The following is a 13,356-nucleotide window of genomic DNA, read 5'->3' as shown; positions in this document are numbered from 1 at the left end:
CAAGATGGGTTCTTATTCTTTTGCGGCTAAGTCAAACTTTAAACTGCCAGAATGAAGCCCTCTTCTTGGCTTTGTCATTGACCAAAAATAAATCATCCATACATGTTTCTGGTAGTAGCCAACATGCCAGTAGATGGCTGGGCTCTGTGTCTCTCCACATTCACACAGTGTATTGTTATCCATGAAGATTCTCCACTTGAGCATATTGGTTTTACATTTCATCTCTCAACCCATTCAGGATCCTCCAAGTAGTATAAGGGAGGTTAGATCCTTCAGCCATATCCTCCTTTAATGTTATTGTTTGCTCAATGGTCTCCTTCCTCCACCTTTTAATTTGATTTTGTTCTTGTGTACCCTCAAGGATGTTTGTTCTTGCCATAAAGCTGTTCCTAGATCTGAGTCGGTGGGGCTTGGGGCAAATGTCCATTAAGAAGACGTTGAGGATCGTTCTCTTGCTTAGTTCTCTCAGCATCTGCTGCTCTCCTGATCTTAGGTGGACCAATGCCAATGAGACAATATATTTTCACAATTGGTGTAGGTTTGAGACAACCTGTCACTAAGTGTACTGTTTCATTGATGGCAATATCAAATTGTTTCACATGTATAGATGTGTGCCACACTGGAGCAGCATACTCTGCTGCAGATGCTCAAGGCCAAAGCTGATGTAAATGGTTGAGCTCCCGTGTGTAGTTTATCAATTTCCTGATGATATGGTTCTTGGGAGCTGACTTTAGCCTTAGTGTTCAGGCAATGCTGTTTGAAAGAGAGCGTCCTGTCAAGGGGACAAGACGGGTAAAAAAGAAGCACAATAATCAATCTAAAGCAAATCTTTTCTGTCCCTTTTTTCCTGCAAATTATCACCAGATAAACACTTGATAGCTTTCATATATTGTATTTTAAAATTTGCACTTTGACACTTGATATTTATATTTGATAGCAGCATGGAATTGACGGTAAGTGCACACTGAAAATGATATGTATGATCAGTGGCAATTTGCACATATTGCAAACACAACTCTGCAAACTTATTTATAACTCACGGATTGTATTGCCTCCCTCCCTTGCCAAGCAAAACTAAGATATCTGATTAATAGACAATATTCTAAAACATACTGTGATCAACAGTTAAACCAGGGAGTTTTCCCAGCTAAATATTGCCATATTACAGACAGGGCATTATATCTATCTTTTTTTTCCTTTCCTGTTCAATCCAGAATTTACTGACAGCATCAACTGCTTTCATGACAAAGCAACATTATATTCAGTGGCTGCATTTTCTTCACACCTAATTCACAGGTGCAGAAAAATGTAAACAAATCTACAGAAGCAATTTATGAAATTGATTAAAATGATTGGGCACATATTCTTAAACATCGTGCCTCAACCCTTGGTGGCTGAACCAATTTGTTATCAGAACAGTGTATATGCTTAGCACCCTTTGACTTCACAGCACATCATTTTCTTAGTCTCCGTTTCAGTCATTACATAAACATTGCCTTGTCAAATTAAAAAACAAACATATAGACTGGAAGTAGATAAATATTTGCAGAGATGATGTGCCTTAGTTGGGTTTCATCCCTTTTCCAAACAAGCTGGCTCACTCATCTTGAAAGGCAGCACTTAAGGGTAACATCAGTTCATAAAAATTAAAAGGATCAGGACTAATTCTGACAAGAAAAATGGAAAGACCATTATAAGATAAAATATGTTCAGATTGGTTCACTCCAAACTTTACTCATGGGTCCATATATGGAAGGATCACACTGAAGTTTTAAGAAACCATCTTGCATGCTTTATTAGTGCTGCAAGGATGACAAGGAAAATGTGAACCCATCATTAAAAAAGTCAAACATTACCACTACTTGTTCTACTGTAGGTATAAAATAAATATATAAATGTTGTATACATATACACATACACATACATCACTCCAGAAATTTAAAGCAGCAGATAGAGCATTCCCTCCTCCAATTTATCCCAGAAACAACTCTGTGGGATTTTGGAAATGTTAGTACAATGCCAATAGTTATAGCAAGGATAGGCAGACTGCAGGACTGAAAAATTGACTTTGTATTTTGTTACAACCTCATCAGATAAAGCATATATTTAAAGTAAAATAATTGAGTCAAGAGGTTTTGAGTACCTTTAAGGAATTATACAACTGAAGTGAAAGGTAACAATTATTTTACTAGTGCTTTTGCTAAATATTTTTTTCCTGATTTACTTTAAACTTCCAAAATTTACCACATTAGACAAAAACAATGGCCGCCACAATCTATAACATGTTTGTCATGTAGAGTCTAGTATACCATGAACCATGATATGATACTTACCTGAAACCTGCTGCTAGATGATCTAGGAAACCAAGGCCAATTCGCAGCTTGCTAGGAAGCAGACATTGTGGCTTTAAAACTGTTTTAAAAGCCACAGTGATCCAAGGCCACTGTGGGTAGAATGGGAGAAGACTCTGTCTCCCCATTTCCTTACCATCTTTATACATGCCCAGAAGGTGAAATCAGGTGAGGAAAAACAGAGATAGCCTTGCTGGGGGTTTGAAGTAAAATGGTCTTTAAGATACTACATTCTAACCATAGTTTCACCAAGATTAGAATTACATGACAATCCTAGGTCTAAAAATAAAAACTTGCTGTGTAAATCTTTCATTAATATTTTGCTCTCTTCCAACATTGGTTTTGTTCGAATTCAATTCTTTCCCCCAGCACTCCACAGAATCCTGAAATCCTCAGTCAGCATGAGAAATTCTAGTGCTTGCAAGATCAGGAAGACGTGTCTGCATCCAGGAAGCCTCTGGCCAGAAGCTTCTACTAGCTTTTGCAAGTGACAAAAGAAGTGAGAGAGAAGGTGGCAAACAACTACAACAACCAAGATAACAGTTATTCAGGTGCTTCATTGTGGCAAACCAGCCAAGAGGTAGGGGAGTCTAAAAAATGTAGTTTTAAGATATCTGACAATGTAGTTTAAGACATCTGAGAAAGGCTGAGGTGAATTTTCAAATTTCTTGTTACAGTCCTCTGCAAATTGTGTATCTCTTCATACAGATCTTTGCTATTGCATAAATATGCCTTAGCAGAAAAACAACCCCTGATGTTCTGACAAATGACCATTATCAACCCTGTGATTGAGGGGGGGGGGAGGAAATGAGAAAATTCCTGGAAAGTAAAATCAGTTAGCTCACAAGGAATATTTTTTTCAGAGCAGTGTCAACTCTCCAAAGTTAAGTTTGAGGAAGATAAAGCTGGGACCCTCTTATGCTCTGTCTTTGGTGAACTCAATATCAGCAGAGTTAGTTATATATGGATCTGCTGACGTCTCAGTTCCTTGAAACTCTTAACTAGTTCAGTGAGAAATAAAGCTGCTTATTTGCAAATGCGTGTCTGAAATGCAGGTTTTCAGTATCTATTTTCTTCAGCTACAATGAAGTTCCAGTGGAGACCATTATTTCCCACAAATAAAGCTGACTGTTCTCACCTGGGTAAATAATTCCATTGTTTCTGGTGCTGATGTGTTTAGCTTTTTTGTTTCTCGTTCTTGTAATTAGAAATTAGCTCTTGAGCACCTGTTCTGTTCCTGGCCTAACTCAGCCTTACATAGGTTGTTGAATTTAATAGGTTCCACTCCTCAAGAAGACTTTGTTAGATGCAGACCATCAGAGGAATAAAACTAGCACATTCAAAATAATTACAAATTCAATAGAGACATGTTTGGCATCAGGCTGAATAGACAAGCTGTGACTGCAAAGTGGATTAAAATTCTTCTTCTTTTTTTCTGAAATCTGCCAGAATTGTTATGACTTTACAGCAAATGACCTAAGGCACTTTCTGCAATCCATGACATTAAACTTAGTTAATAGAATGATTGGAAATAATAACTACAATTGAGATATTAACCTGGAGTCTATCCTCCAGATGTGAAGTCAATTACATGCTGAATTGTTTTATTTACTATATAAGCTGCCTCAACCATTAGTTTTTATACATTTCTTGACCCTCAGGAGGTAATGTATGATTTGTTTTGTTCTTATTGGGACTCATCAAATGATAATCATTATAGATAGTGCTGTATGAGAGCAAGTTTGGCCTACTAGTTTTGACACCAGGCTAGAAACGAAGAGACCATGAGTTTTAGTCCCACCTTAACATGAGAGGTGGCTGGCACACTGGCTGAGGAATTCTGGGAGTTGGTCAACAAGTCATAAAAGGGCCACGTTTGAAGACTACTTTCTCTCAACCAGCAACAGCAGGTTCGGATGATAAACTATCTCAGGGGTGTCAAACTGCCGGCCTGCAGGCCGGATGCGTCAGGCTTAAACCGCATCCACCCCATTGCCCGCAATGGAAAAAAAGTCGCAATATGTCATGACATGTCACATGACGTTGCGAGTTTGACACCCCTGAACTATCTGGTCAATTCATGTCACAACCAACAAATACTAGGTTGAGCAAAAAAAAAAAAAAAAAAGACCCTGCACTTGCAGGAAAATGCTAAGAGGAAGAAAGATTTTCTGCTGTTCAAACCTCTACACTGGGTATTGAACCCATAAGCCATTGTGTTTTATAGACCTATCATGACCTTGGTAGTCAAGGTAAGCTGGAAGAGAGATATATGGACATGTGGACCAGATTTTACTTACCCATGGCAGTGACTTCGCGATTTATCAAAATCCACAAGCAAGGAGGAGCAAGTCTGCCAAATTCTTTGCTGCCATTAGCAAAGCCCCTGGCAACTATGGGCTTCAGGTACAAAGGTTTTACTGCATCAACCTTGAGTGGGCAGAACTGATCACAACAGCCAAGAAAAAGACCCTTCTAATTGCACTAGTAATCTCTTTAGTAGCAATATATGCAAGTGAGCCCGACAACCATTTGCTTCATTTCAAAACCAAATTAACTTTTGAAAAGTGCATGACCATATGAATTTTTAAGAGGGGAAGCACTAGAAATTCTATCCTTAGCATTCATTCAGCCGTGCAAGCATTGCCAAATGATTTGTTTGCAGATCATCTCAAGAGCTACATTTGCCAAGGGCAAAAGTTAATAAATGTAAACATCTTCATGAATTAGCCATGTAGAAAGAGAACTACTTATAAAAAAATAGGCATCATTTGAACCAATTTCCTTTATTGTTACTGGTTTTAAAGCAAGCTTCTTAATATACTATTAAAATAATATTTCATTAATGGATCAATTTGGTTCGTTATTGCTGCATTCCCCTGATATTTCATGGCTTTTTATTTGAAAACTAAAATGAAATATTAGAACTAATTACCATTAAGTAAATGAACAGTAAGAGAGGATGCAATTTAGTATCAGCAACTGCCTCCCTTCTGAATTTCACAAAACATGTTTCTCTTCATCTTTTAGTATTATTAAAACATATTTTATAAAAAAAATATAAAACCTATAGATAGATAGATAGATAGACAGACAGACAGACAGACAGACAGACAGACAGACAGGTTATGTAAGCCTTTATCTTTTACTTGTTTCCCCAATTTCAAGAGCGCATATAACCAATCTATAGCCTTCTTGCCATTTGAATATTTGTGACTAATCCATGTTAGTCTGTGCTTATGTCCCACTGACACTTTAATAACAACAACAATTTAAATTTGGAATCTCATTTTTAATAATATTAAATGCCTTGCTTAGATCAGACCACAAAGTATAATTGTAAAAGTAATTCTTTAGAATTCCTACCCTGCCAAAAGAAGGTAACTCACTAGAGTGTTGGCTTGCAGGATTTATGTTTTTAATACAGAGTTACTAAAATATTTCAATTCCAAACACAGATTATTTTATCAAATTAAAAAAAAGAGAACTAATCTGTAATACTTTGTTTTGATCCTTGGAAACTCAATCTCAGTCCCATGCACCCTTAAATGTATCATGTAGACAGATTCTTGAGAATGATGGACGTTAAAATCAAACACATTTGGAGAGACCCAACTTTGGGAAGGCTGTTTAAAGGACAGTCATAAATTTAGCAGGCAGCAGCAGCAGCAGCAATATATTCTATAGTAGGAAACAGAAGCCAATATTTCTACCAACCTTTGACTGAATACATCCTGTGCATGCCAATCTTTCACAGGAACATGGAATCATTTTTCAGGAATGAAAAGGCCTTCAGTTCATCAAAAGCTCATCATTTTAAAATGGTCTGTAACAGTTACGAACTCAGAACACTGGAATTAAATTTATAAATAGCAAGTAAAAAACTTGGCTCCTGATCCAGTACTCCTGTATTACCAGCAAAGATAGGCAGAAACTATGTTTACTAGGTCCTTCTGAGCCTAGAAGTCCTTGCACCCCTTAAAGTTACAACTACAAGCCAAGGATGCTGCGGAATAGCACAGTAGCTCGTGTGAGAAATTGTAGAGCATTTATAGCTCTGAGCAGGAATATAGCATTGGAAGATCAGCTATTCCCATTGCTTCTGAAAATGCCACTCACTTGTTACTCAAGAAAACAAATCGAATGCGTCTTCCAAGGCTTCTTGAACATGATAAAGATTAATGATATTTATACCAAGTGATTTAATTATACATAATTGCTACTGACTTTAACAAAGCACGGTTTACCTGAGCTTTGCTATTGAAATGTAATATCTAAAATTGAAGGAAATATATTAGCTGCATATTTTATAGAAACATTTACATTTGTGCTCTATTTACAGATGCAAGACAATCATCACATTAATTGTTATATGACTAATGCTTTCCACATTAGTTATAGATAACAGTGTGTCAGTCTTTCCATATTTATTTTTTAATACTTTATTATGGCTTTTGTTCTAATTTTCCAAATAATTTTCCTTATTCCCCTTAAACCAAGGGTGTCAAAATGCCGGCCTGCGGGCTGGATGCGTCATGCCGAAACCATGCCCACCCCATTGCCGGCAATGGAAAAAAAGTCACAATACATCACAACACGTCATGTGACGTTGCGAGTTTGACACCCCTGCCTGAAACATTATGTTTTAACATGGTTTCATATGAATTATTTTTTTAAAAAATAGAATTGCTATAAGCATTTCAAATATTTATAAAATATATTAACATTTACATTTGTAACATTTAAGTTTTGTATAAAAATGAAGTAAAATTCATTTAATTATGATTTTTTTTTAAAAAATCCCATATGCTTGGATTTATGCTTACTTTAGCAGTACAGTTAAATTACTATTTTAACTCCTGAATAATATCTAGTTATCGTTTCCCACTAACAAAACAGTTTTCATTAGACAAATAAAAGTATATTTCCCCCATGTTTTTAAAATCGGCTCAGATCAATTCATCAGTCCTTGCAGAATGAAATCCTCTTCATTGAAGGTTATGGACCATATTTTACCCCACTGATCTGGTGTGAGTAGACTTTTTTGACTTTTTGAGAGAGAACGAGAATGACTGGCTCAAAGTCACTCAGCTGGCTTCCATGCCTGAGAGGAGTAGGACCTGACTCTCTCCACTCCATCTCCTAGTCCAGACTGGCTCATACTTAAATTCCTCCATGTATGTCATTAAAAGATATTCTGAACCCTCTGAAGCAGTAGTCTTCCAACATAAAATATACTTAGAAAACAATTTCATTCACAAATTGCTTGCACCTGGCAAAGTTGTCAATTTAAAATGTTTCAGCTCAAAACCTAATTTTGTCACCAACTACAGGTAGTCCTCAACTTATTAATGTAATTGAGCCCGGAATAATGGTTGTTAAGTCATGGTAGTTGTTTAGAGGATCGCCATGTAACCATGATTGTGTTTACCACCTTTTTTGCGGTCGTCCTTAAGCAAACACCATGTTCATTAAGTTAATGCTATGGTTGTAAAATGAACCCGTTTTCCCCAATGGGCATTTTTCGTTTTTGCTGGAAACCAGGAGTAAACCAGAAAACCAGAAAAAAAATTGCCAAAAATCACAGTCACTTGTCTGCAGGATGCAATAAATGGCCATAATTGTGAGCTGGTTGCCAAGCACCCAAAATGCAATCCTATGAACCCAGAGGAGAGTACAGTCAGCTTAACTTCAAAATCATATTTTAATTAGTTCTGAGGAGGTCCATTGTAACTTTGAAAGGTTGCTAAGTGACCAGTCATTACGCGAGGATTCCCTGTATGTCTCTTTCAATATTTCAGTCAGATAATCATCAGAAACATTACATCTTTACCGTGCATAACAATTGTCCATTTAAATACAAATCCCTACGGTAAATACATACTTGACATTATTTTAATTGTTCTTTGGAATATCTTGATAAAATATGCATTCTAACAAAATGGATTAGGTTTGTCTCTGTGAAAAATATTGTAGCGAGAGTTGCTGTGAGGCAAAGTGCTCCAACTGTGACATGAATTAATCTGGCCATCCACCCTTTATCACAGCACAGAAACACCTACAAAGAAAAGAAACTGAAATTACTATGACAAAGAAAGCAAACCTAAGTTACCACCAAGTTAATGTTTTGATCCAAAGGTAAAGGAAAGATAATATCACCTGCAGACTATAACCTCTTTCTTAATCATTAGCTTGCAAATTTGCCCTGCCCTAAATAGTTCAGGTATCACTTAAAAGTAATGTCAGATCCAAAGCCATTCAAAATTCTAGCAGAATAGAAGGTGCTAGAAAAACTGCAGCTTTATTCAAAACTTTAAATCATTTTAAGAATAAAGGTAATTGATCTCCTACTGGCATTATTTCTGAACCTTTTATGGACTAAAAACCATGAACCATGTGCCATTCATAGGTAGATTTAGACACAGTACATGGAAATGGACACCACATTCATCCAGATTTATTTGCAAGTATTATCTATGTATATAGGATTGACTTAGACTTCTAAGGTCTCCCTAGACCATTAAAGTGACTGCCCCTCTGTTGAAAGTTGTTCAAGACACCATCCGGGTCTCCTGAGCATGTGTGTCATGCCTCCATCCAAGCCTGACTCTGAGGACAACATGGAGTTCCCTGTTGAGGCCCAGGAGGGGGTCTCTGTGGCTTCGGAGGACTGTGGGGAGGAGCAGGCTGAAGCAGGCCAGGGCCCTTCAAGTTTGGAACAGGGAAGGCAGAGCTCAGGTGAGGAGCAAGGCCCCTCCCCACCAGATCCCAGAGCAAGGAGAGCAGAGAGGAGGAGGGAACAACAGAGGCAGGCTCACTTGCTCGGGAGGAGAGCGTCACGCCCCACTCCACAAGGCACACCTGGAGAGTAGTATTTAAAGAGACGCTGTGGGGTGGGGCATTTGTCGGGAACAAACGTGAACTCTTATGATGTGAGCTCTTGTACCTGGACTCTTTGTATTTTGGATCAAGTTTGTTTCCTGATGAGTTCTCCTTGCTGTCCTCAGTTTTGCAGTTTGCAGGTTACAGGCAAGCTGGGCGTTGAAAAGATCATACTTTGTTATCTGTTTTACTTTAAAGAACTGTTTAACTTCTTTGACTGTTTTATTGAACTTGTGCCAGCAGATGTGGGAGCTGTTGGGTGAATGTTGGCTGTGCTTACAAAGACAATTGTTCTGACTAGCTAATTGCTTTGCCTCCATTCGGGGCCCTGGGTCATCACATTGTGTGGGCATCCAGAGAAGATACTTTTCTCTCTTTAAGTTGACAAATTCAGAGGATGCAGGTATTTTGACATGGTGGGTTAAAGGGGCACTTCACAAAGTGACTCCCCAAACGGTAGAATGAAGCGCTAGTTTAGTCATCTGCTTTGTCCAAATGAAACAAAGTGGAAGAAAAAAAATATCACCCACCTCTGAAACCTTAGTGCTCATTCCACTGATGAGAAAAACAACAACCAGGAATCGTGAAATAAGAAGGCCCTTCAAAGGTCTGTGAGGGCTGCATCCAAAGTACCTATAGATGTAGTGGATGCTATGTAAAATTCGGATCCCCATACTGAAGCAGTTGGCAAGGATAAATCCTATGCTCCCTAGCCAAGAGGTCAAGAAATAGGACATGCACAAAAATGCAAAGGACAAAGCCAGCATGACAAAGTTATACCTAAAAAAACAAAAATGAAATAAGTGAAAACATTTTACACATTTCAGCATCTTAGCAATTTATGGTCTTAGAGATGGACTTGTTTTTAGGCTACTTTAAGTAAACCTCTAACATATGCAGATCTCATTGACTAGGAACCTAAAAAAATCAGCAAGTCACTTTTGAAATATCTTGTAATGTAAATATAGTAGTAGGTGAGTCCCAATTCTTTTCCTTGAGACCAACTCGGGAAGTAAATTAAACCATGTAATTTTACTCAAGTGTTGAATTTGTGTTTGGCTCATTTTCTGTATGTCAGACTTTTGTAAATTGACCGTCCTTTAGTTCAATCCTATTCCAGACAATTTATTAATCTAATCTGACAGCAGCAATATTCCAGATATGGCCAGACAAGAAAATTGTTTTATAATTTTCTCCCATCTATCACCATTTCCCAAAAACTTAAAGAAGAACACTGTTCCTATTGACTATTGTGGAAAAATACATTTTAGATGATTATTTCATAATGAAGGAGACACAGATTAGATTCACCTTATAAATAGGTGTGACGTACAATATATGCACTGCTTTGAATATTGAGAAAATGTTTTATTATAAGTGCAAACCTCACGGAGACACAATACTAAATGATGGGCTTTTTAAACTTTTTTTTTCTTCCCTCTTTTCTATCTTTTGTTGCAGCCTCAAAAAGATTAGAAGCTTTCAGACTTGTTTTCAATTTAAGCATAGTTTATTATTACATTCAAAGTATAGCAAAGTGAGGTATTTAGCTATGGCAGAGAAAACCAATTAACAACCGCAGCTGCTGATCCTGACTTAGTCCCTTACCTATTATTATAAAAATTAACATTAGTTTTGGACTTAGATATAATGATAAAACAAGAGGATAAAAATGTCTGATCTCTTTAGATGTCTCTCTCTCTTTAGAGAGAGAATGTCTGTGTATGTCATACTAAACAGTAGTTTTGCATTATGTCCAAACCAGATGATATAAAATGAGATGGATATAAGGGTGGTATAAATAACAACACATAAGCAATCATCATAAGTTCTATTAAGGTTTTTTTATTTTTTAAAAAAATAAAGGCTCTACTTCTTTAATGAAAACTGAACTGAAAAGCAGATAATCTAAAGGCAGTGACAAATATACATTGAATGGTAATTGTGTTTTTAAAGGATTGCCTGGCAATATTAATATTTCTGTTATGTGGATATGGGCTTATAAAAGTATTTATGTAAATTTAAAATGGAATATTTAATAACAGTACCTTTTCGCTCTGCCCACACCTTTATGCATATAGAACTGTTCTGCTATGGAACACCACTGATCAAACCAAACTTAAATAGTATCTTAAATATCCTTTTAATATTTCAATGTCTCTGCTTTTCTTGCACTCGTATGTTGTCTAAGAAAGTTCTTTAATGCACAAACTCTCATGCATGGGAAGAGGGAATTAATAACGAATTCATGAAAATGAGGATTAATTCAATATTATGCTGATCTTGAACTAGAATGCTGTAATGAATATCTTCAAGGTTTTTGCCTTTCACACTAGAGGATAGCTTTACTGGGAATTTACAATTAATCACATCTTACAACTCTGTGAAATGTATTTTACTTGATCAAAAGTCAATTTAAAACAACATTATGGACACTGCACAGTGACAAGAATTTGCAGAGAAGCCTATATTATCTTAAATATATAATTCAAAATGTTAAAATGTTTAATGTTTTAAGTGGGATACGTTTTCTATAAAGTTAAATTCGACTGAAATATATGATACATATTCTTAGTCAATTTAACTTAGTCAAGTTAGCATATGTTGCATCAGAGGTTTTCACCAGAAGAAAAACAGAATAGTATTACTCACTTATGAAGTTTAGAAGCAAAGTTTTATTTGCTTATGTACAAGATCTCCACAACATATAGTAGTGTCAGAGCAAAGTTAACAGGAGACTGGCAGCTGTTATTATGCCAGCCGCAGTACTGAAATTAATTCACAGCCATAACAGAAAGACCTAAGGCTGACCTTTATGATGAAGCTTACTCTCACAAGGAAGTGCACTGTATTTTAAAGGCTAACCCTCACACCATAACTTACAATTTCAGTAATAATTGTTCTGTTTCTAGCAGAGTCTGTTGAGTGAGTATAAGCTTTAAAGATAAATATCGATAAAGATCAGCGCACCCAAGATCAAACAGAATGAGTTTGCTTATTCTGCAACAATGACCAAGGGAAGCTTTATTTGTTTCGTCACACCAGTGAATGGTGGAGGGGTAAATATTAATGGCTATGCTTAGTTTTAAGACTTTGCACTTTATATATTTAATAAAACTATCAGTAAGTTCCTGATGCCATTTTACGAACTATTGATGTGGACTAGAATTTTATTGTATCCCTGTAAATTTCCATAATTTACCACTCAGAATAAAATGACTAAAAGCTGCTTAAGACAGATAAAAAAAACTTCAGTGAGGGATCACTAAGAATATTTGAAAATCTGAATATTTTAGCTCTGTGGTTAGGCAAATGAATCAGTTAGGTGTTCACTGGCTGCTAATAAAATGAGTCATATGTATATCTTCCTTGAAAAAGGAACATATGAACATGAACATAATGGACCATATCTAGTGGTAACCATATGTTTATTACCATATAAGAAATACTCAATTAAATAGTGACTGGAAATGGCAGAAAAGCCTATCTATATACTATTAAAACTCTTTTTCCTGTAACCTTTAACTGGGTGAAACAGTGCACCATAGGGCAAAACGTTTTGAACCAAACAGAATAACTTACAGAATACACTCAAAATCTGAGACCTATGTCTCCCATGGAATTTTATAAAATTTTATAAAACATTTTATGACATAAAAATTACCATAAAACAGTTTATAACATAATAACAAAATTTCCTATGCTGATGTTTGACTGAGCTATACAGTTCAACATGGGTTATTTTCAAGGCAGATATATCTGAATGTGTCCCAATTTTTCAGTGAAGGCAGTACATAAGAAGTTCTGTTGAACCCAACAGAAAGACTGCTGGAGACAAAACAAACATAAAGAAAGAAAGTGACAAGAAACTTAGAAGAAGCAGGGTGAATTTGCTGTAGTTTACAGTTAGCAAGACTCAACAGGATAGGACCTGGCTACCTCCGAGACCGCCTTCTGCCACAGATTCCCTCCCATAGACCGGTACGCTCCCACAGAGTGGGTCTCCTCAGGGTGCCGTCGGCCAAGCAATGTCGGCTGGCGACCCCCAGGGGGAGGGCCTTCTCTGTGGGTGCCCCTGCCCTCTGGAACGAACTACCCCCCGAGATCCGGACGATTCCGGATC

General features: G+C 36.8%; 1 protein-coding gene across 1 annotated transcript in view; it reads right to left on the bottom strand.

Annotated features, from left to right (window-relative positions):
* Positions 1–7,999: 7,999 nt before the first annotated feature.
* RFT1 (RFT1 homolog) overlaps positions 8,000–13,356 on the bottom strand; it is a 35,979-nt gene continuing 30,622 nt past the window's right edge. The window contains exons 12-13 of the mRNA XM_015822340.1: positions 9,764–10,013; positions 8,000–8,409 (exon numbers count right to left, since the gene is read on the bottom strand). Coding sequence (XP_015677826.1) covers positions 8,242–8,409; positions 9,764–10,013 — 418 coding nt within the window. The 3' untranslated portion in view covers positions 8,000–8,241. The remainder of the gene's footprint in view (positions 8,410–9,763; positions 10,014–13,356) is intronic.

This window comes from Protobothrops mucrosquamatus, unplaced genomic scaffold (assembly GCF_001527695.2).
Source record: "Protobothrops mucrosquamatus isolate PMUCROS unplaced genomic scaffold, P.Mucros_1.0 scaffold1526, whole genome shotgun sequence".
Taxonomy (NCBI): domain Eukaryota; kingdom Metazoa; phylum Chordata; class Lepidosauria; order Squamata; family Viperidae; genus Protobothrops; species Protobothrops mucrosquamatus.
Note: the sequence above shows the minus strand (reverse complement) of the source record. Positions and strands in the feature narration are given on the sequence as shown.